Genomic DNA, 27,705 nt, shown 5'->3' on the forward strand with positions numbered 1-27,705 from the left:
ACTTTTTAAACTTAACTTTCTAACTTACTGAAATAAGTGACACAGACGGACAGACATCGAAGTAACATTCGCCTTAGATTACAGGTTTTTTAGGTTATTGATAGTGTCTTTGTTCGCATGGCTTCCACGGAGGGACTGATCTGAAGACCTTATTTTTCTCTCAATCCGAAAAATATGACGTCATTCGTTATTCATCATCATTCAACTCTGTTTTGTCTACTATTTGATTTGCTGTCCCCCTGCCTCAATTTTGCATCACCCATCTTTCAGTCAACTTTGACAATGATTTTGTTATACATATCTGGGTTATCATGCACTCAATGTGACCCTTGTTAAAATTTTCACTAGTTAATTTAATCCGTACTGACATAGAGTCCCTAATAAAAAAAAAAAGTAACATGTCGTAGTAGCCAAGATTTAACTCACTACATGAGTTTGTAATTCAAATCTTGTCTGTAGCTGAATACTTAATGCTTCGCCAGGGCTATCAAGGGTATTTTTTTATCTTGCTGCCACGACTAGATGGATTGCCTACCACAGCTTAAGAGAAACCCATCTACCCTCGAGAGAAGGATAGACTGCGCCAGTTTCCCAAGCTGGTATTTTACCTCGTGGTACATACAGTACCTCGCCTTCCCAAATGGCCACCTATCTGGTACTGGCCAGGCTTGACGTTGCTTAACTTTGGTGATCTGGCGAGAACCGGTGTGATTGTACCTAATGTTGCTAATTTATGTTGCTGGTTTCACGTTTTGTAACCTCAGGTGCATTTTTTTAAACTCCGGAACCTATAAGGAATTTTGAACTGAATCAGGCGTACATTATTCTTGTTCCATCAGCGATGACCGGATAGAAAGGTTCATTATTTGTATCCTATTCTTAGTATCACATATAGATAAAATTCTGATCTATATGTAAGCATAAGCAAATGTGTTGAAAAATAAATAACGGAAAATACAAATAGGAATCAAAATGCTGTTATATGTATTTTCAAATATAGTTGACTTATTTTCAGTGAAAGACCTTTGAAAATCAAACATGCTTTTCAGTTCATGGAGTGACATGTAGTATAAAATGCCATGATTAGATCCACAAATCTCATGTTGAACAGAAGATTTTATTGGTACTATACTGGGAACTATTGCATCGCTACATGGTTGAGAACAAAGACTAGATTTTATCTTCATTAACCCTCCAATGTGACCCTGAAAGAAAAACTGACAGAACTCCTCTTTTCTAACACCATAATTCATGGCAAAAAATTTCTTAGTGCTCAAACACTGAACTCTCTGTGCTCCTAAATTCATCTCTTTTAAAGCAGCTATTTCTCTCATATGCAAATTAATGCCTTATATAAAACAATCGAGTTGCAAACACATTCTTTACCTTTTTTTCATTCTGCCACTTTTGTGAGTAGTATCTTCTATTAAAATCAACTAATATAAGGAAGACCATGAAAAAATATATTTATTTCATACTTTGCACATACCCTTCTTTTTATCTTTTTATGCATTTTTTCTGTTACACAGGAATTGTGTATTTAATTGCATTATCTCATTTATTGTTATTATATTTTGCTGTAGACTTACTATTAATATGGCCCAGGGTATGAGGCCATGGGGAGCCCCGAAAATGCGCTACAAAGATCAATTTAAGTGCAACCTGGCTCTAACAAATATCAACCGGTCATCATGGGAAAAATTTGCCAGGGACGGAAAGATGTGGAGAGATGCAGCACATGATGACACCGTGGACTTTGAGGAAAGAAGGAAAGAAAATCAAGAGGCTAGGAGGAGAAGAAAAGAGCGATAAAAACGCCCCCCCCCAACCCTAACTGTCAACAACTTTTCCACCATAGACTTTGAATAAACAGTCAGGTATGCATCCCAAAGATAGGAGACTGGTGACAAGCGACAGGACCCGATACTCGGATACGAGTGGGAGGCGTCGCCACCACCACCGACGACTACTACTAATAAATAAAATGCATTTGACTCTTGTGCTATTTTGTAATTTCCAACACATGTTTGTATTGTTCACCAATATATGGCGAACTTTAGCAGTCATCACCTGTGTCAAGATTAAATTTAATGCGTAGCAGTTACCATAACAGACTATTTTTTCATGGATTAATGCCCCTTGCTGACGGATTCGGCCACACACTGACCAGTCAGCTACCAGGTCGCATTTATCCTGTGTGACACTTAATGGACTATTTACTCCTGTCTGGAACGATTCAGCAGCCAGCAGTGGACCCACGACCACCACAGAACACGGACCTTTCTCCTCTTGCTCTCTACCCACTGAATCCCTCTAGGCTGCGACTACCCCATTGCACTATATGATTGAGAACAAAAACTAGATTGGACAGCCTGAAGACACTTCAAGTTTTCTGCTTCCAAATGGTAGAACATCTGAGAACTTTCTGTTCCTTTTTCTTTTCTTTTGTCTCGGACGCAGTCCTTCTTATTATGAAACAAACCTTTTTCATTATTTTGTTATAAAAAAAAGAGATGTTGTTTAATTATTGTTTCATTGTGCCTTTTGTATGTATTAATCTTTTATTCGTGGTTTTGTGCATTCATACATAAAACCACTAATAAATTTCTCTGTTGAACATGTCTTATGCTGTTCTTGTGGTTTAGACATGGATAGTCTGCACCCTCTTGCACTAACTTCTTAGCATGCCTTGATATCTACGGCATGAGACTGCTTGTAGACTGAAGAAAACCTGACTTTAGGAGTGATTTTACGTCATGTAATATAATTGATATCAACCTTTGGTTCATACTGCTTGAAAAGAAGACACGAGTCCTTGATTGGTGTTGCTCATTCAGGGTTTGTAACACTTGCAGTAACTTAAATACCCAAACTGGATGATGATGACGACGACGACGACGACGACGACGACGACGAGTTGCTAAACTTGATGAAATAGAATAGCTAATACAAGCAGGGAGATGGAGGGCGCCTAGCTTTGCCCGGGCATAAAATACGCTTAAATATATTTTAACTTGTCCAGATTTCGTATATATGATTATAGTCGTGATTTCAAAAGTAAAAAAAATAATATCAACTAAAATGGAAACCGAAACTTTAGCATTCAAAGCTGGTGACGCTACCACTGTACCAACGATACACGCATATAAAGGGATTAAAAATTAAAAATTAACTAAAATGAATGTATACAATGTTTAACGATATTTTCAATTTTGACCCATTTTTACCCATTATAAACAATTTTAACCAGCTAAAGAAACATAAAAGAATGGCCCATAAAAAATCCAATGATTTGAGGCCCCTAGCGCTTCTCTGCGATTTTTAGTTTCGGGAGAGATAGAGTTTGAAAATATGGAGACAGACCGACAGACAGACTGACATATAGCCGTTTATATATTAGATTTCAAATCTTGAGAAATGTATACACTTTTCTGTAATTGATGTTATGTGTTTGGAAACAATGTATTCTGTATATTTTTTGAGGGGGGGGTTGGGAGGGGGTCCTACCGAGTATGGGGATCACGGCTTTTCACGGCCCGAAGGCCACTCGAGGATAAAGGTTAATGAATGTCAGGTGGCTGGTAAGACAATGCCATGATTATTGATACTGGTGGAAATTGAGTAGTGCTTGTTTATTTAAGAGTACAGATGAACAGGAACTTGCTCATATTAGACTTAAAAACATCCCTGTTATAGTCAGTTGAGAAGCGGTCTCGCAGTATTGTGTTACTGTCTTAATAATTTGTAGATGTTTTAACTACCCCCCTGTCTTTTGAGACATTGTTTATTTTTCGATACGTGTCTGTATTTCTAACATAAAAAATGGTGAATTTTGAATTAACTTCCAAACACATTGTTAAACTTGATTATGTACAGCGTGAGTCACGGGAAACGGATGTTTTTAGAACGCTCCTTGCTCTCCTTGAGTAAAAGATAGGGAGTGAGGAAGATAGTCTTTAAACCTGCTTAAGATGCCATTTAGTTTGTTGTTATTTATTAACAACATCTGTTTACCATAACTCACCCTGTATATGTAAATTAAATTTTAATATTTTGAACAAATGGTCGGTTAAAACCAGAAATCCTCGTTAGGTGATTTAATAAATGGTTTCTTTTCATAGAAGAAAAACAAAAAAATATTGGCTTATTCCAAATATTCCATTTGTTTTGGTAACTAATGAATAGATACATGCAACCACTTTCGCTTAATATATATATATATATATATATATATATATATATATATATATATATATATATATATATATATATATATATGGCGAGTCACGGGAAACGGATGTTTTTTAGCCCGCTCCTTGCGTAAGGGATAGGGAGTGGGAAAGGTACTCTTTAAACCTGCTTAAGATGCCGTTTAGTTTGTTGTTATTTGTCTATCTTTTACAGTAAATTTTGTTTTAGTTATTGATTTTTCTTTTCAGTTCATTGCCTCCATGCTACCATGGAGTCGTGAACAACGTGCGTTTGCTTATGACTAGGGCTGTGACAACAGCATATTCTTTTCATTGTTTTGACTCTTGAGTATATATCTGTTAATATCTTATATGTTTTTATATCGATTGATGTGGTTCTTGGTTGATTGATTGTGTTTTACTGTGTCGGATATATACTTGAGTCAAAAGAATGAAACGAATATTCTGTTGTCACAGCCCTAGTTATGACACTTATGTGAAAAATGGTGAATCAAAAACATCCATTTCCCGTGACTCACCCTGTAGGATGTCAAATATGAATTAATATATTTTTTTGACATGTACATTTCAGGAGAGCTCACGTTTTTTGGACAATGCAACTCAAGTAATTCTTTCTTTAGGAAAATGCATAAAATGCTTCGACCAAAAAGATCAGTTTGAAGAAGAATGGAAAAAATTCCAAGCTCTACACTGCCCTTACATCTACGATAAACAAATATCGAAAGTCCATCATTTTGAAGTAAGTTTTATTTTGTGTGTTGCACTTTTTATCTTTTAAAAGAATTATTTTGTGCATTTCTTCTGCTGCTAAAAAATAATGCATTTAATTGGATGCTCACTCTCATCTTTAACTTGGCTCATTTACTGTCTTATATATATATATATATATATATATATATATATATATATATATATATATATATATATATAAATTTTAAGGGGATTAGAACAACAGTCTATAGAGCAGAGTTTGTTTTAATGTATTAGTAAATTCATCATTATAATTAAAATAAAAGAAAAGAAAACAGTGTTCGTTGTAATGTAGATATATAATACGCTCGATAGGCATATATATCCTAGAGCTATTTTAATATTGAGTAAAATGATTGATAATTTATAATTAGAATTAAAAATTAAAAATCGATTTCACAAGGAAGAACAAACAAAATCAATCAGATATCTGCCTTACTTAAAAAAAAATGCTAGTTTTATTTTTGGCGTGTTTAAACCCCTACCCACTCTTTTTGCTGATGAGGAGACTTTGTTTTTGTTATGTTTGCAGGTTGCACCAAATAGCGTATAAGGCAATACAAATGAAGACTCAACAAACAAAGGTAGATCAATAAGAAGTGTATTAGGAAAAGTATATTTACAGTATATTTACATAATGGTTGTCAAGTAAGAGAGTCTTGGTTGGAGAACATATCTGCTCTCGGCTCGGCTTTTGGTGGCTTCTGGTTAACACACCCTCAGACTAACCGAGTCTTGTTATTTATGTGTAATATTATCCACATATGTAAATGAGTGGGTGCCACCACAACAGTTTTATAAAATCAAATGATAAAGTTATTGTCCAAGACTTATTGTCTATCTCAATAAAAACATTGTTTCCGAAACGATCGTACAATTTGTTGATTTTGTTTGTTCTTCCTTATGAAATCGATGTTTAATTTTTAATTTTAATTATAAATTATCAATCATTTTGCTCTCTCTCTCTCTCTATATATATATATATATATATATATATATCTGTAATATAAAGCTGAATGTTTGTGTGTGTATGTGTGTGTGTTGTGTCTGGTCACGAATAGGCCCCTATATGGTTGACTATTTTAAAAAACTGATTACATATAGTGATAGAAAATGTATCGAGACACAGGAATGGATATGTTTGATCTGGAAGAATGGTGGCTAATTAAAATTGTGGGGTCTGCGTTCGCGCCTGGACCCCCAAGCATGAAAATAAAAATTTAAAAATTAAAAAAAAACGTTTACAAGTGTTTTTGATATAGATGTACAAAGAATACTTTGATAAGTATGTTTTAACTTAAATAGGGATGGTATAATAAAATTGTAGGGTCTGCGTTCGCGCCTGGCCTCCATAAAATGGAAATAGGCGCAAACTTTAATAAAGACTTTTCATATCTATCTGCGTAAGAATACTTTGATAATTATGTTTCAGTTTGAAGAAATATGGTATAATAAAAGTATGGGGTGTTCGTTCACGCATGACCTCCATAGAATGGAAATATGTCACAAAGTTTAACAAGGTTTTTTAATATAGATCCACAGAATATTGTGATAAGTGTTTCAGAGTGAACAGGTATGGTATAATAAATTATGGGGTTTATCTATTTTATTTTTACTTTCATCATATTTTGCTTTGGTTTTAATACCCCCAAATTCGAAGCTATCTCTTTACAACCCTTCCTTTTCATAACCTATCATACTTTCATAAATCAGAGTCCATTTTCTGTATGCTATTTTTGAACCCAGTCACTGACGGGTACTTTTGCTAGTATATATATATATATATATATATATATATATTGCATTTTCACCCTAAACAAGGCACAGTGTCACTTTAATGTAGGGCGCTACTATCCAGGACATGATTGCAGGGATACTATGTAGGGAGTTGAGCAGCAAGATGTCTGTTCACATGACACTTAAACTTCTGCATGTCAGTACAATTGGATAAACAAGAACCCGGAAGAGAATTCCAAATCTAGCAGTTCTGAGAAAGAAACTTTTAGAGTAGAAGGCTTTCTGGCATCTGGGGATCTCTACTGTGTTGGGGTGGGATTATGCTGTTTTTGGGTTTGTTGGGGGTATTTATGTCAAGAGGCGACAAGGGCTTCTTGTAATTATTAAAGGAAAGGAGCTTCATCTTGGCAGCATTAAATGTTACTATCCATTTTTGTCTCTATTCCACTACAAACTGAAGGTCTTCCTCTAGGATTTCCGCCATTACTTTAGATATGTGTTCATTCGTTTTCCCCTCATGTCTGTTATAGTGTATGGTGTCATCAGCAAATATACTCATCTCAGAGACAATACACTATCAAAAGTCTTAGATACATCTAGAGCTACTTCCCTACCTTCTCCTGCTTTATTCAGTGCATGGTTTATATGTTCAGAGATTACAGTTAGGATATCTGCAGTAGAACAGGGTTGCCTAAATCCATATTGATGGTCGGTCAGAAGTTTAGCAACTGTAAGGTGGTGGATTAGAGCTTGATAAATTATAGGCTCAAATATTTTGTCATAGACATAGGAGGGTTGTTCCAAAAGTAAGGGCTCCTAATTTTTTTAACTCGAAAGTTGAAGAGCTTCAAAGACAGGAGATACCACCAAAACGAGCAACCATTTTGCTCCGGAATTTATTTTTCTACATAGTCCTCATCATTCTCAATACATTTTTTCCAGAAATTCAATGACACCTCTCTGTTTGTGATGCATGTGCATGACAGGAGTTGATTTCTTGGAGTCTCACACCGTCAATATCTGCAATAAAGAGATGAAATTTATAGTTTTCATAACAATGCAATTTTCTCCCCCTTCTGGGCCATTCTCAATACACTTTTGCCAGAAATTCAATGACACCTCTCTGTTTGTGATGCATGGGCATGACAGGAGTTGCTTTCTTGGAGTCTCACACCATCAATATTTACAACAAAGAGATGAAATTTATAGTTTTCATAACAATGCAATTTTCACCCCCTTCTGAGCCATTCTCAATACACTTTTGCCAGAAATTCAATGACACCTCTCTGTTTGTGATGCATCTGCATGACAGGAGTTGCTTTCTTGGAGTCTCACACCGTCCATATCTGCAGCAGAGAGACTAAATTTACAGTTTTCATAACAATGCAATTTTCACCCCCCCCTCTGAGCCAATTGGGGGGAATAAAAAATGGGAGGCATTACTTTTCGATTGCTTTTACCATTAAGCAAATTCCATAACTAAATATGATAGTTTCAATTGAATTTACTAAGACACAGAGAGATGAGCTATGATGGAAAGTGAGACAAGCACTAGAGAATTCAAAACCTCGATAACCAAATCTTTCAAAGGAAATAATATTAGCTATAAAATAATACGCAGTAGTGATGATATCATATTATAATACTACCAGTAGACAAAAGCAACGTTACAGCGTTAATGGATAAAGTGGAATATTTCAAGAGATTGACAGAACTGCACGCCTGTGGAATTGTCTTCCGTTTTCCTGCTTTCCGGCTGACTACAATATGGTTTTGTTCAAGTCTAAAGTAAATAAGTTCTTGATGAGCCGTTCCATATAAGTTATTAAATTTACCAAATTTTCATTACTAATGATTACTATATTGACCAACTTCTACTGTACACTCTTTAACCCTTATCCTTGAGTGGCCTCTGGGCCTTGATAATGTGGTGATGCCTTTGTAAAAAAAAAAAAAAAAAAAAAAAGATCTATTAGGATTTACTGGCGTTTGTAAAATAAAGAAGAATCCGACTTTGAAAATAGAAAGGAAGCACTCACAGATGTTCAGTAAGATCAGGTACCTAATACCTCCTGCAAAATACAGGGAACTAGTTTAAAATTACAGCAAGCTACTACACCTATACGTCTTTCCTAAGATTAATAAAGACGGCATACCATTAATACCCATCCCCAGTGCCCAAAGTTCAGCATGCCATCCATTGAACCGATTCCTAGTTAATATAATTACCTCAATCATAGTAAAATCCCGATCATGCATCCAGAATTCAGCTCACTTAAATAATAATCACTCAAATAATCAACAATGTTCCCATTCATTCCAACCAGATGGCACTTAAGTCAGCTATTTTTTAATAAATAATTTTATCAAGAATTCTTTATAAGTTTTGGTTTCGGTTTTGATTATGGCCGAAGGAACTCAAGTTATTTATATATATATATATATATATATATATATATATATATATATATATATATATATATATATATATATATTCATAAGCTTTTATTTCAGTTTGGATTCAAGCTAATGCACCCAAATCATATGGATATATATTTTTTATTTTTGAAATCGCAACTTTATAATATATAAAAATTGATAGAAAATTAACTCTATAATAATATATACGAAACCTGCAAGAATTAAAATATCATATTTAAGCGTACTTTACGAGCAGGCTTTTCCGGGCGTTTGTGCTACTTGGATAAATGCGTTTGCAATATATATATATATATATATATATATATATATATATATATATATATATATATATATATATATATATGTATGTATGTATGTATGTATGTATGTATGTATATCCAGATATAGTGAGTTTATTCACAAAAGTACGCAATGAGGAAACTCTAACGGTCGTATAGAAGAAGCTGATTTCAGATACTTCACTGAAGGGACGCACCTGCATCCCAATTGACAACATAATAGAGATGTTGTACTTCTGTGTAGAAACTATACTTCGTGATGGAATCTGACATATACGCATAGGAAGAAAGTTGGCATCAATTGAAATGAATGGCTCTCGTCTTGGGGAGGCCTCAAGTTTTGACAAGCTTCTGGGCTTGACCTTTACTCCTGATCTTAAATGGAACATGTACATTAAACCTGTTGCCAAGGCTGCTGGAAAAATGGTGGGATCCTTCTATCGATCTCACTGCTGATGCATTTCTCTATCTATATAAGAGCCAGATACGTCCAAGGATGGAGTACTGTTGCCACATCTGGGCAGGAGCTGCTAGAAAGGACTTGTCCTGCCTTGATAGAGTTACAAAATAGACTTTGTAGCCTCATAGGAGATGTCCTTTTCTCTTCCCTGCAACCTCTATCTCATAGAAGAGATGTTGTTGTTGCGAGTTTGTCTCTGCTTTATCGTTATTTTCATGGAAAGTGTTCGACTGAGCTTCAATCTATGCCCCCACCTCGCCAAACTTTCACAAGAAACACTCGTCTAGCAGAAAACACTATCAATAATGCCCCTCACTCTTTATCTGTGCCTAAACCTAAACGTAGAGTCCATGAACAAAGCTTCTTTCTTAGAACTGCACGCCTGTGGAATTGTCTTCCGTTCTCCTGCTTTCCAGCTGTCTATAATATGGTTGTCTTCAAGTCCAACGTAAACAAGTTCTTGATGATTCGTTCCACTTAAGTTAACAAATTTACCGAATTTCCATTACTAACAATTACTATATTGTCCAATTGACTACTGTACACTCTTAACCCTTATCCTCGAGTGGCCTCTTGGCCTTGATAAGTGGTTATGCCTTTGTAAAAAAAAAAAAAGGACCACCATTGCTCCAGTACTATATACGGAATACTTTGAGGAAATGACATTAGGATCAACAAAACCAAAGTGACTGCAACATGTGGATGATACATTCTGGCCTCATCAGGAAGATGTTCAAATATTACTGGACCATCTATTCAGCTTCCAATCGAAAAGGAACATACGAGGGGCGTGCAATAAGTAATGCCCCTGACCCACTTCCCATAGCAGGAGAGCAACTAAACTATTGTCCTAGATGTGTTGATATTAATAACTTGCATTATTCAGAGGTTTGTTTCAGCTGTGTATCGAAAGCCAACTTTGACTGGACAGTATCGAAACTTCAACTCCCAGCATCCATATAATGTAAAGAAAAGAATTGTTCATTGTCTACAACATAAAACAAAAGCAATATGCAGTAATAATAATACATATCAAGATGAGATGAACAGTTTAAGAGAAACCCTTCACTGAAATGACGATCCAGAGAGCATGACATACAATATACCAAGTAATCTGGATCAAGCACTTAAAGTTAACACCTGAAAACTCATCACAATTTGTATTACATTACATGAAGGGCCTATCTGGAAAAATTTTTTTAAACATGCAATCCATGTGACATCAGGACAGCGACTTGACTCACTGGAAACTCCTTTTGTTAATCAAGCAATGTTGTATCTCTGTGTCTGTTTTACAAGTACTTTAATGAATATGCTCTGATGAACTCATAGCACTTGTGCCCCTTCGATGTACATACTCTGACTAACCTAATAAGCAGCAAAATTCCACCACTTCACAGTTGATGTCACTAAATATCGGAAAATCTTATACAGGGTGGCCCACTTAAAAGTAGATAAATCTCTCTAATCCTTATCTAATCATTTTTTTTTCAGATTAAGCAGCCCACTTCAAAGTAGCCCGATCTCTCTAATCTTTCTCTTAATGACCAACTGACACCATAAGACAAAATTCAATTCTTTTTCCAACAAAATGGCACTACATGCCACATGACTCACTGACACGAGTTAGTGACATGTTTACGGAAAAGAGAACAATAAGCAAAGGGTTATGGCCACCATGTTCCCCGAACTTGTCATCATGTGATTTTTATCTTTGGCGGACTTTAAAACAAAACGTTTATGCAAATAATTCTCACAATCTAGACTAATCAAAGGAGAACATTACCCATACTATCAGGAGACTCACCAGAGAAGATCTACAGGCAGTATTTGCAAACGTTGTTAAACGTGCTCAGAAATGCATAGATGTCAACGGGGAGCACTTCGAACATCTTTTATAACATTACACATTATTTAAACAATAAAAAAATGTTCCTTTTCTCTACTACATTTTCGGACTACTTTTAAGTGGGCCACCTTGTATTATAATAGTTTCTTCTTTTAGACTGATGGACTTTGGAATTCCCTCCCCGTTTCCTGCTTCTTTGACTGTACTAATCTTCAAAAGTTTAAATGTAATGTGAACAAACATCTCATTGCTCAACTTCCAACAGCCCCCTGTTAGACATAGTCTGAAATAATAGTCCTTTATGTTCTAAATGGCAATATACCTTATTTGGGATGAAAATGTGTAAAAAAAATAAAATAAATAAAATAAGAGACTGACCGACTATTGAGAACATTATGAACAATTCCTTCACATCTGACAAACAGTGAAATGCAACAGAAACCCCACTTAAAAATCCATCTACTTTCTTTTTTGTATTTCTCTTTCTTAAAGGTTTTCAATGATGCGCTTTACCAATCTTTGTCCAAAGTTGTGAATTTTAAACAAGACGTGATCTTTGCTTTGAGAGTTTTAACATTCGATGCAACCTGCAAAACTGTACGGCCACAGGATCAATCACGAAGCAGGCCAAGTAAGTCTCCTTTTCTTTAATCAATTTCTTTCTCTTATCGATCAGGTAAAACCTTGACTCTTGAAACATGATGTGAGCATGGTTTCCTGAAATGGATTAAAGATTTGTATTATCTGCCCTACTTTTCTCACCTTTCTGTTGAACTTGGGAATCTGCAGAGTATTTTAAACTGAATCCTTTATTTCACCCATAGAGGAAGCATACTTGCATTCCACCAGCCATTACTGGGTAAAAGTCCGCAGTAATTCACAAATGTATTTTGAATGTCACCGCACAGAGAATTGAACTTTCTGCCTCCAGTAGAGTGTAACTTAGAAGTTTTTTTTTTCTAGTGCGCCATGAGTCCTTGCAAAGTTACAGATTCCTGAATTTGACAAAAAGATTTCCGAGTTCGACAAGATACACCCGAAGAAAGTCAAAGATGTGACACATTGCAAAAATATTGACACGTTGAAAAATAACACTCAAGATGAGAACAGTAGTCAGAGTAATCTAAATATTACTAATATTCAACCCTCATCTCAAAAAATCAGAAACAGGGATCAGAGAGTATGAAAAATCAAATGGTATTAAACATAAAATAAAGAATCGGTAAACAATGTTTCTATCTTTAAGATGAATAAGAACTAAATATGACAAAAGAATATTCTTATTGTTTTGACTCTCGAGTATATATCCGACACAGTTAATCAATCGAGAACCACATCACTCTATATAAAAACATATAAGATATTAACTGATTTATACTCGAGAGTCAAAATAATAAAAAGAATATCTCTTGTCATAGCCCTATTGATTATATTATACTAGATACTAGTCTGGGTGCTCGGCGTTGCCTGAGTGTTTGTAGGTCTGTGTTGAGCAAAAAAAAAAAAATTAGTAGCAGGCAGGCAGGATCGAACCCGTGATGCGAAGATGGAAGGGAAAGAAAACCTGACGTCTTACCACTACTCTATGACATGACTGGAAGTCTAATGCATTCAAATTCAATGTAGTCAATCAAAACGATGACTTGCAAAAATGGTGTTGCTTTTAAACCTCCCACAATGGTCGTTTTTAATGTGTGGGAAAACCAGCTCCCCCAAAAAGAGGGTACTCTGGTAGTATCTAACAAAAAAAAATAGTAATTGTCTAAGTATGAAGAGTTTCCCCTACATTGACTAAGGATCAATTGACCAATTACAGAACAGATACTACCCTGCTGGAAGCAAGGCGTTTGCATTCAAATAGTCTCGCTTTATTTATACGAAAAAGATAAACAAACACTGGATACAATGGCCTCAGAGGAATTTTGTAAAACTTGATGAAAAAAAAGGGAAGAAACCGTGTCTGTTTTCGAATGTGAGATATTATGATCTAGGAAGTATAAGAAACTTCTCCCAAAATTTATTTTAAAGACATTATTATATAGATAATTATTATATACATTTTCATTTCATATAGATCTTCATCATATGCATCATTATTATATAGATAATTATTATATACATTTTCATTTCATATAGACATTTATCATATGCATCATTATTATATAGATAATTATTATATACATTTTCATTTCATATAGATCTTAATCATATGCATCATTATTATATAGATAATTATTATATACATTTTCATTTCATATAGATAATTATTATATACATTTTCATTTCATATAGATCTTCATCATATGCATCATTGTTATATAGATAATTATTATATACATTTTCACTTCATATAGACATTTATCATATGCATCATTATTATATAGATAATTATTATATACATTTTCATTTCATATAGATCTTCATCATATGCATCATTATTATATAGATAATTATTATATACATTTTCATTTCATATAGATCTTCATCATATGCATCATTATTATATAGATAATTATTATATACATTTTCATTTCATATAGATCTTCATCATATTCATCATTATTATATAGATATTTATTATATACATTTTCATTTCATATAGATCTTCATCATATGCATCATTGTTATATAGATAATTATTATATACATTTTCATTTCATATAGATCTTCATCATATGCATCATTATTATATAGATAATTATTATATACATTTTCATTTCATATAGATCTTCATCATATGCATCATTATTATATAGATAATTATTATATACATTTTCATTTCATATAGATCTTAATCATATGCATCATTATTATATAGATAATTATTATATACATTTTCATTTCATATAGATAATTATTATATACATTTTCATTTCATATAGATCTTCATCATATGCATCATTATTATATAAATATTTATTATATACATTTTCATTTCATATAGATCTTCATCATATGCATCATTATTATATAGATAATTATTATATACATTTTCATTTCATATAGATAATTATTATATACATTTTCATTTCATATAGATCTTCATCATATGCATTATTATTATATAGATAATTATTATATACATTTTCATTTCATATAGAACTTCATCATATGCATCATTATTATATAGATAATTATTATATACATTTTCATTTCATATAGATCTTCATCATATGCATCATTATTATATAGATAATTATTATATACATTTTCATTTCATATAGATCTTCATCATATGCATCATTATTATATAGATAATTATTATATACATTTTCATTTCATATAGATCTTCATCATATGCATCATTATTATATAGATAATTATTATATACATTTTCATTTCATATAGATCTTCATCATATGCATCATTATTATATAGATAATTATTATATACATTTTCATTTCATATAGAACTTCATCATATGCATCATTATTATATAGATAATTATTATATACATTTTCATTTCATATAGATCTTCATCATATGCATCATTATTATATAGATAATTATTATATACATTTTCATTTCATATAGAACTTCATCATATGCATCATTATTATATAGATAATTATTATATACATTTTCATTTCATATAGATCTTCATCATATGCATCATTATTATATAGATAATTATTATATACATTTTCATTTCATATAGATCTTCATCATATGCATCATTATTATATAGATAATTATTATATACATTTTCATTTCATATAGATCTTCATCATATTCATCATTATTATATAGATATTTATTATATACATTTTCATTTCATATAGATCTTCATCATATGCATCATTGTTATATAGATAATTATTATATACATTTTCATTTCATATAGATCTTCATCATATGCATCATTATTATATAGATAATTATTATATACATTTTCATTTCATATAGATCTTCATCATATGCATCATTATTATATAGATAATTATTATATACATTTTCATTTCATATAGATCTTAATCATATGCATCATTATTATATAGATAATTATTATATACATTTTCATTTCAAATAGATAATTATTATATACATTTTCATTTCATATAGATCTTCATCATATGCATCATTATTATATAAATATTTATTATATACATTTTCATTTCATATAGATCTTCATCATATGCATCATTATTATATAGATAATTATTATATACATTTTCATTTCATATAGATAATTATTATATACATTTTCATTTCATATAGATCTTCATCATATGCATTATTATTATATAGATAATTATTATATACATTTTCATTTCATATAGAACTTCATCATATGCATCATTATTATATAGATAATTATTATATACATTTTCATTTCATATAGATCTTCATCATATGCATCATTATTATATAGATAATTATTATATACATTTTCATTTCATATAGATCTTCATCATATGCATCATTATTATATAGATAATTATTATATACATTTTCATTTCATATAGATAATTATTATATACATTTTCATTTCATATAGATCTTCATCATATGCATCATTATTATATAGATAATTATTATATACATTTTCATTTCATATAGATCTTCATCATATGCATCATTATTATATAGATAATTATTATATACATTTTCATTTCATATAGATCTTCATCATATGCATCATTATTATATAGATAATTATTATATACATTTTCATTTCATATAGATCTTCATCATATGCATCATTATTATATAGATAATTATTATATACATTTTCATTTCATATAGATCTTCATCATATGCATCATTATTATATAGATAATTATTATATACATTTTCATTTCATATAGATCTTCATCATATGCATCATTATTATATAGATAATTATTATATACATTTTCATTTCATATAGATCTTCATCATATGCATCATTATTATATAGATAATTATTATATACATTTTCATTTCATATAGATCTTCATCATATGCATCATTATTATATAGATAATTATTATATACATTTTCATTTCATATAGATAATTATTATATACATTTTCATTTCATATAGATCTTCATCATATGCATTATTATTATATAGATAATTATTATATACATTTTCATTTCATATAGAACTTCATCATATGCATCATTATTATATAGATAATTATTATATACATTTTCATTTCATATAGATCTTCATCATATGCATCATTATTATATAGATAATTATTATATACATTTTCATTTCATATAGATCTTCATCATATGCATCATTATTATATAGATAATTATTATATACATTTTCATTTCATATAGATCTTCATCATATGCATCATTATTATATAGATAATTATTATATACATTTTCATTTCATATAGATAATTATTATATACATTTTCATTTCATATAGATCTTCATCATATGCATCATTATTATATAGATAATTATTATATACATTTTCATTTCATATAGATCTTCATCATATGCATCATTATTATATAGATAATTATTATATACATTTTCATTTCATATAGATCTTCATCATATGCATCATTATTATATAGATAATTATTATATACATTTTCATTTCATATAGATCTTCATCATATGCATCATTATTATATAGATAATTATTATATACATTTTCATTTCATATAGATCTTCATCATATGCATCATTATTATATAGATAATTATTATATACATTTTCATTTCATATAGATATTTATTATATACATTTTCATTTCATATAGATCTTCATCATATGCATCATTATTATATAAATATTTATTATATACATTTTCATTTCATATAGATCTTCATCATATGCATCATTATTATATAGATAATTATTATATACATTTTCATTTCATATAGATCTTCATCATATGCATCATTATTTTATAGATAATTATTATATACATTTTCATTTCATATAGATAATTATTATATAAATTTTCATTTCATATAGATCTTCATCATATGCATCATTATTATATAGATATTTATTATATACATTTTCATTTCATATAGATCTTCATCATATGCATCATTGTTATATAGATAATTATTATATACATTTTCATTTCATATAGATCTTCATCATATGCATCATTATTATATAGATATTTATTATATACATTTTCATTTCATATAGATAATTATTATATACATTTTCATTTCATATAGATCTTCATCATATGCATCATTGTTATATAGATAATTATTATATACATTTTAATTTAATATAGATCTTCATCATATGCATCATTATTATATAGATATTTATTATATACATTTTCATTTCATATAGATCTTCATCATATGCATCATTATTATATAGATATTTATTATATACATTTTCATTTCATATAGATAATTATTATATACATTTTCATTTCATATAGATCTTCATCATATGCATCATTATTATATAGATAATTATTATATACATTTTAATTTAATATAGATCTTCATCATATGATTCATTATTATATAGATATTTATTATATACATTTTCATTTCATATAGATCTTCATCATATGCATCATTATTATATAGATATTTATTATATACATTTTCATTTCATATAGATCTTCATCATATGCATCATTATTATATAGATAATTATTATATACATTTTCATTTCATATAGATCTTCATCATATGCATCATTATTATATAGATAATTATTATATACATTTTAATTTAATATAGATCTTCATCATATGCATCATTATTATATAGATATTTATTATATACATTTTCATTTCATATAGATCTTCATCATATGCATCATTATTATATAGATAATTATTATATACATTTTCATTTCATATAGATCTTCATCATATGCATCATTATTATATAGATATTTATTATATACATTTTCATTTCATATAGATAATTATAATATACATTTTCATTTCATATAGATCTTCATCATATGCATCATTGTTATATAGATATTTATTATATACATTTTCATTTAATATAGATCTTCATCATATTCATCATTATTATATAGATAATTATTATATACATTTTCATTTCATATAGATCTTCATCATATGCATCATTATTATATAAATATTTATTATATACATTTTCATTTTATATAGATCTTCATCATATGCATCATTATTATATAGATATTTATTATATACATTTTCATTTCATATAGATCTTCATCATATGCATCATTATTATATAGATATTTATTATATACATTTTCATTTCATATAGATCTTCATCATATGCATCATTATTATATAGATATTTATTATATACATTTTCATTTCATATAGATCTTCATCATATGCATCATTATTATATAGATAATTATTATATACATTTTCATTTCATATAGATCTTCATCATATGCATCATTATTATATAGATAATTATTATATACATTTTCATTTCATATAGATCTTCATCATATGCATCATTATTATATAGATAATTATTATATACATTTTCATTTCATATAGATAATTATTATATACATTTTCATTTAATATAGATCTTCATCATATGCATCATTATTATATAGATAATTATTATATACATTTTCATTTCATATAGATCTTCATCATATGCATCATTATTATATAGATAATTATTATATACATTTTCATTTCATATAGATCTTCATCATATGCATCATTATTATATAGATAATTATTATATACATTTTCATTTCATATAGATCTTCATCATATGCATCATTATTATATAGATAATTATTATATACATTTTCATTTCATATAGATAATTATTATATACATTTTCATTTCATATAGATCTTTATCATATGCATCATTATTATATAAATATTTATTATATACATTTTCATTTCATATAGATCTTCATCATATGCATCATTATTATATAGATAATTATTATATACATTTTCATTTCATATAGATCTTCATCATATGCATCATTATTATATAGATAATTATTATATACATTTTCATTTCATATAGATCTTCATCATATGCATCATTATTATATAGATAATTATTATATACATTTTCATTTCATATAGATAATTATTATATACATTTTCATTTCATATAGATCTTCATCATATGCATCATTATTATATAAATATTTATTATATACATTTTCATTTCATATAGATCTTCATCATATGCATCATTATTATATAGATAATTATTATATACATTTTCATTTCATATAGATAATTATTATATACATTTTCATTTCATATAGATCTTCATCATATGCATCATTATTATATAGATAATTATTATATACATTTTCATTTCATATAGATCTTCATCATATGCATTATTATTATATAGATAATTATTATATACATTTTCATTTCATATAGAACTTCATCATATGCATCATTATTATATAGATAATTATTATATACATTTTCATTTCATATAGATCTTCATCATATGCATCATTATTATATAGATAATTATTATATACATTTTCATTTCATATAGATCTTCATCATATGCATCATTATTATATAGATAATTATTATATACATTTTCATTTCATATAGATAATTATTATATACATTTTCATTTCATATAGATCTTCATCATATGCATCATTATTATATAGATAATTATTATATACATTTTCATTTCATATAGATCTTCATCATATGCATTATTATTATATAGATAATTATTATATACATTTTCATTTCATATAGATCTTCATCATATGCATCATTATTATATAGATAATTATTATATACATTTTCATTTCATATAGATCTTCATCATATGCATCATTATTATATAGATAATTATTATATACATTTTCATTTCATATAGATCTTCATCATATGCATCATTATTATATAGATAATTATTATATACATTTTCATTTCATATAGATCTTCATCATATGCATCATTATTATATAGATAATTATTATATACATTTTCATTTCATATAGATCTTCATCATATGCATCATTATTATATAGATCATTATTATATACATTTTCATTTCATATAGATAATTATTATATACATTTTCATTTCATATAGATCTTCATCATATGCATCATTATTATATAGATAATTATTATATACATTTTCATTTCATATAGATCTTCATCATATGCATCATTATTATATAGATAATTATTATATACATTTTCATTTCATATAAATCTTCATCATATGCATCATTATTATATAGATAATTATTATATACATTTTCATTTCATATAGATCTTCATCATATGCATCATTATTATATAGATAATTATTATATACATTTTCATTTCATATAGATAATTATTATATACATTTTCATTTCATATAGATCTTCATCATATGCATCATTATTATATAAATATTTATTATATACATTTTCATTTCATATAGATCTTCATCATATGCATCATTATTATATAGATAATTATTATATACATTTTCATTTCATATAGATCTTCATCATATGCATCATTATTATATAGATAATTATTATATACATTTTCATTTCATATAGATCTTCATCATATGCATCATTATTATATAGATAATTATTATATACATTTTCATTTCATATAGATCTTCATCATATGCATCATTATTATATAGATAATTATTATATACATTTTCATTTCATATAGATATTTATTATATACATTTTCATTTCATATAGATCTTCATCATATGCATCATTATTATATAAATAATTATTATATACATTTTCATTTCATATAGATCTTCATCATATGCATCATTATTATATAGATAATTATTATATACATTTTCATTTCATATAGATCTTCATCATATGCATCATTATTATATAGATATTTATTATATACATTTTCATTTCATATAGATAATTATTATATACATTTTCATTTTATATAGATCCTCATCATATGCATCATTATTATATAGATATTTATTATATACATTTTAATTTCATATAGATCTTCATCATATGCATCATTATTATATAGATATTTATTATATACATTTTCATTTCATATAGATCTTCATCATATGCATCATTATTATATAGATATTTATTATATACATTTTCATTTCATATAGATCTTCATCATATGCATCATTATTATATAGATAATTATTATATACATTTTCATTTCATATAGATCTTCATCATATGCATCATTATTATATAGATAATTATTATATACATTTTCATTTCATATAGATCTTCATCATATGCATCATTATTATATAGATAATTATTATATACATTTTCATTTCATATAGATCTTCATCATATGCATCATTATTATATAGATAATTATTATATACATTTTCATTTCATATAGATAATTATTATATACATTTTCATTTCATATAGATCTTCATCATATGCATCATTATTATATAAATATTTATTATATACATTTTCATTTCATATAGATCTTCATCATATGCATCATTATTATATAGATAATTATTATATACATTTTCATTTCATATAGATAATTATTATATACATTTTCATTTCATATAGATCTTCATCATATGCATCATTATTATATAGATAATTATTATATACATTTTCATTTCATATAGATCTTCATCATATGCATTATTATTATATAGATAATTATTATATACATTTTCATTTCATATAGAACTTCATCATATGCATCATTATTATATAGATAATTATTATATACATTTTCATTTCATATAGATCTTCATCATATGCATCATTATTATATAGATAATTATTATATACATTTTCATTTCATATAGATCTTCATCATATGCATCATTATTATATAGATAATTATTATATACATTTTCATTTCATATAGATAATTATTATATACATTTTCATTTCATATAGATCTTCATCATATGCATCATTATTATATAGATAATTATTATATACATTTTCATTTCATATAGATCTTCATCATATGCATTATTATTATATAGATAATTATTATATACATTTTCATTTCATATAGATCTTCATCATATGCATCATTATTATATAGATAATTATTATATACATTTTCATTTCATATAGATCTTCATCATATGCATCATTATTATATAGATAATTATTATATACATTTTCATTTCATATAGATCTTCATCATATGCATCATTATTATATAGATAATTATTATATACATTTTCATTTCATATAGATCTTCATCATATGCATCATTATTATATAGATAATTATTATATACATTTTCATTTCATATAGATCTTCATCATATGCATCATTATTATATAGATAATTATTATATACATTTTCATTTCATATAGATAATTATTATATACATTTTCATTTCATATAGATCTTCATCATATGCATCATTATTATATAGATAATTATTATATACATTTTCATTTCATATAGATCTTCATCATATGCATCATTATTATATAGATAATTATTATATACATTTTCATTTCATATAAATCTTCATCATATGCATCATTATTATATAGATAATTATTATATACATTTTCATTTCATATAGATCTTCATCATATGCATCATTATTATATAGATAATTATTATATGCATTTTCATTTCATATAGATAATTATTATATACATTTTCATTTCATATAGATCTTCATCATATGCATCATTATTATATAATTATTTATTATATACATTTTCATTTCATATAGATCTTCATCATATGCATCATTATTATATAGATAATTATTATATACATTTTCATTTCATATAGATCTTCATCATATGCATCATTATTATATAGATAATTATTATATACATTTTCATTTCATATAGATCTTCATCATATGCATCATTATTATATAGATAATTATTATATACATTTTCATTTCATATAGATCTTCATCATATGCATCATTATTATATAGATAATTATTATATACATTTTCATTTCATATAGATATTTATTATATACATTTTCATTTCATATAGATCTTCATCATATGCATCATTATTATATAAATATTTATTATATACATTTTCATTTCATATAGATCTTCATCATATGCATCATTATTATATAGATAATTATTATATACATTTTCATTTCATATAGATCTTCATCATATGCATCATTATTATATAGATATTTATTATATACATTTTCATTTCATATAGATAATTATTATATACATTTTCATTTTATATAGATCCTCATCATATGCATCATTATTATATAGATATTTATTATATACATTTTCATTTCATATAGATCTTCATCATATGCATCATTATTATATAGATATTTATTATATACATTTTCATTTCATATAGATCTTCATCATATGCATCATTATTATATAGATATTTATTATATACATTTTCATTTCATATAGATCTTAATCATATGCATCATTATTATATAGATAATTATTATATACATTTTCATTTCATATAGATCTTCATCATATGCATCATTATTATATAGATAATTATTATATACATTTTCATTTCATATAGATCTTCATCATATGCATCATTATTATATAGATAATTATTATATACATTTTCATTTCATATAGATAATTATTATATACATTTTCATTTCATATAGATCTTCATCATATGCATCATTATTATATAGATAATTATTATATACATTTTCATTTCATATAGATCTTCATCATATGCATCATTATTATATAGATATTTATTATATACATTTTCATTTCATATAGATCTTCATCATATGCATCATTATTATATAGATAATTATTATATAGATTTTCATTTCATATGGATCTTCATCATATGCATCATTATTATATAGATATTTATTATATACATTTTCATTTCATATAGATCTTCATCATATGCATCATTATTATATAGATAATTATTATATACATTTTCATTTCATATAGATCTTAATCATATGCATCATTATTATATAGATATTTATTATATACATTTTCATTTCATATAGATCTTCATCATATGCATCATTATTATATAGATAATTATTATATACATTTTAATTTAATATAGATCTTCATCATATGCATCATTATTATATAGATATTTATTATATACATTTTCATTTCATATAGATCTTCATCATATGCATAATTATTATATAGATAATTATTATATACATTTTAATTTCATATAGATATTTATTATATACATTTTCATTTCATATAGATCTTCATCATATGCATCATTATTATATAAATATTTATTATATACATTTTCATTTCATATAGATATTTATTATATACATTTTCATTTCATATAGATCTTAATCATATGCATCATTATTATATAGATAATTATTATATACATTTTCATTTCATATAGATCTTCATCATATGCATTATTATTATATAGATAATTATTATATACATTTTCATTTCATATAGATCTTCATCATATGCATCATTATTAAATAGATAATTATTATATACATTTTCATTTCATATAGATCTTCATCATATGCATCATTATTATATAGATAATTATTATATACATTTTCATTTCATATAGATCTTCATCATATGCATCATAATTATATAGATAATTATTATATACATTTTCATTTCATATAGATCTTCATCATATGCATCATTATTATATAGATAATTATTATATACATTTTCATTTCATATAGATAATTATTATATACATTTTCATTTCATATAGATCTTCATCATATGCATCATTATTATATAGATAATTATTATATACATTTTCATTTCATATAGATCTTCATCATATGCATCATTATTATATAGATAATTATTATATACATTTTCATTTCATATAAATCTTTATCATATGCATCATTATTATATAGATAATTATTATATACATTTTCATTTCATATAGATCTTCATCATATGCATCATTATTATATAGATAATTATTATATACATTTTCATTTCATATAGATAATTATTATATACATTTTCATTTCATATAGATCTTCATCATATGCATCATTATTATATAATTATTTATTATATACATTTTCATTTCATATAGATCTTCATCATATGCATCATTATTATATAGATAATTATTATATACATTTTCATTTCATATAGATCTTCATCATATGCATCATTATTATATAGATAATTATTATATACATTTTCATTTCATATAGATCTTCATCATATGCATCATTATTATATAGATAATTATTATATACATTTTCATTTCATATAGATCTTCATCATATGCATCATTATTATATAGATAATTATTATATACATTTTCATTTCATATAGATATTTATTATATACATTTTCATTTCATATAGATCTTCATCATATGCATCATTATTATATAAATATTTATTATATACATTTTCATTTCATATAGATCTTCATCATATGCATCATTATTATATAGATAATTATTATATACATTTTCATTTCATATAGATCTTCATCATATGCATCATTATTATATAGATATTTATTATATACATTTTCATTTCATATAGATAATTATTATATACATTTTCATTTTATATAGATCCTCATCATATGCATCATTATTATATAGATATTTATTATATACATTTTAATTTCATATAGATCTTCATCATATGCATCATTATTATATAGATATTTATTATATACATTTTCATTTCATATAGATCTTCATCATATGCATCATTATTATATAGATATTTATTATATACATTTTCATTTCATATAGATCTTAATAATATGCATCATTATTATATAGATAATTATTATATACATTTTCATTTCATATAGATCTTCATCATATGCATCATTATTATATAGATAAATATTATATACATTTTCATTTCATATAGATCTTCATCATATGCATCATTATTATATAGATAATTATTATATACATTTTCATTTCATATAGATAATTATTATATACATTTTCATTTCATATAGATCTTCATCATATGCATCATTATTATATAGATAATTATTATATACATTTTCATTTCATATAGATCTTCATCATATGCATCATTATTATATAGATATTTATTATATACATTTTCATTTCATATAGATCTTCATCATATGCATCATTATTATATAGATAATTATTATATAGATTTTCATTTCATATGGATCTTCATCATATGCATCATTATTATATAGATATTTATTATATACATTTTCATTTCATATAGATCTTCATCATATGCATCATTATTATATAGATAATTATTATATACATTTTCATTTCATATAGATCTTCATCATATGCATCATTATTATATAGATATTTATTATATACATTTTCATTTCATATAGATCTTCATCATATGCATCATTATTATATAGATAATTATTATATACATTTTAATTTAATATAGATCTTCATCATATGCATCATTATTATATAGATATTTATTATATACATTTTCATTTCATATAGATCTTCATCATATGCATAATTATTATATAGATAATTATTATATACATTTTAATTTCATATAGATATTTATTATATACATTTTCATTTCATATAGATCTTCATAATATGCATCATTATTATATAAATATTTATTATATACATTTTCATTTCATATAGATATTTATTATATACATTTTCATTTCATATAGATCTTAATCATATGCATCATTATTATATAGATAATTATTATATACATTTTCATTTCATATAGATCTTCATCATATGCATTATTATTATATAGATAATTATTATATACATTTTCATTTCATATAGATCTTCATCATATGCATCATTATTAAATAGATAATTATTATATACATTTTCATTTCATATAGATCTTCATCATATGCATCATTATTATATAGATAATTATTATATACATTTTCATTTCATATAGATCTTCATCATATGCATCATTATTATATAGATAATTATTATATACATTTTCATTTCATATAGATCTTCATCATATGCATCATTATTATATAGATAATTATTATATACATTTTCATTTCATATAGATAATTATTATATACATTTTCATTTCATATAGATCTTCATCATATGCATCATTATTATATAGATAATTAT

At 26.0% G+C, this 27,705-nt stretch overlaps 1 protein-coding gene across 1 annotated transcript in view; it reads left to right on the forward strand.

The window, feature by feature from the left end:
* The window catches only part of LOC145269057 (androglobin-like), a 245,402-nt gene that overhangs the window by 85,415 nt on the left and 132,282 nt on the right, over positions 1 to 27,705 (forward strand). Inside the window, exons 23-24 of the mRNA XM_080124658.1 lie at positions 4,783 to 4,950; positions 12,220 to 12,358. Of these exons, the coding sequence (XP_079980784.1) occupies positions 4,783 to 4,950; positions 12,220 to 12,358 (307 nt within the window). The remainder of the gene's footprint in view (positions 1 to 4,782; positions 4,951 to 12,219; positions 12,359 to 27,705) is intronic.

This window comes from Euprymna scolopes, chromosome 45 (assembly GCF_053919585.1).
Source record: "Euprymna scolopes isolate OS-2025 chromosome 45, ASM5391958v1, whole genome shotgun sequence".
NCBI classification, from domain to species: Eukaryota; Metazoa; Mollusca; class Cephalopoda; order Sepiida; family Sepiolidae; genus Euprymna; species Euprymna scolopes.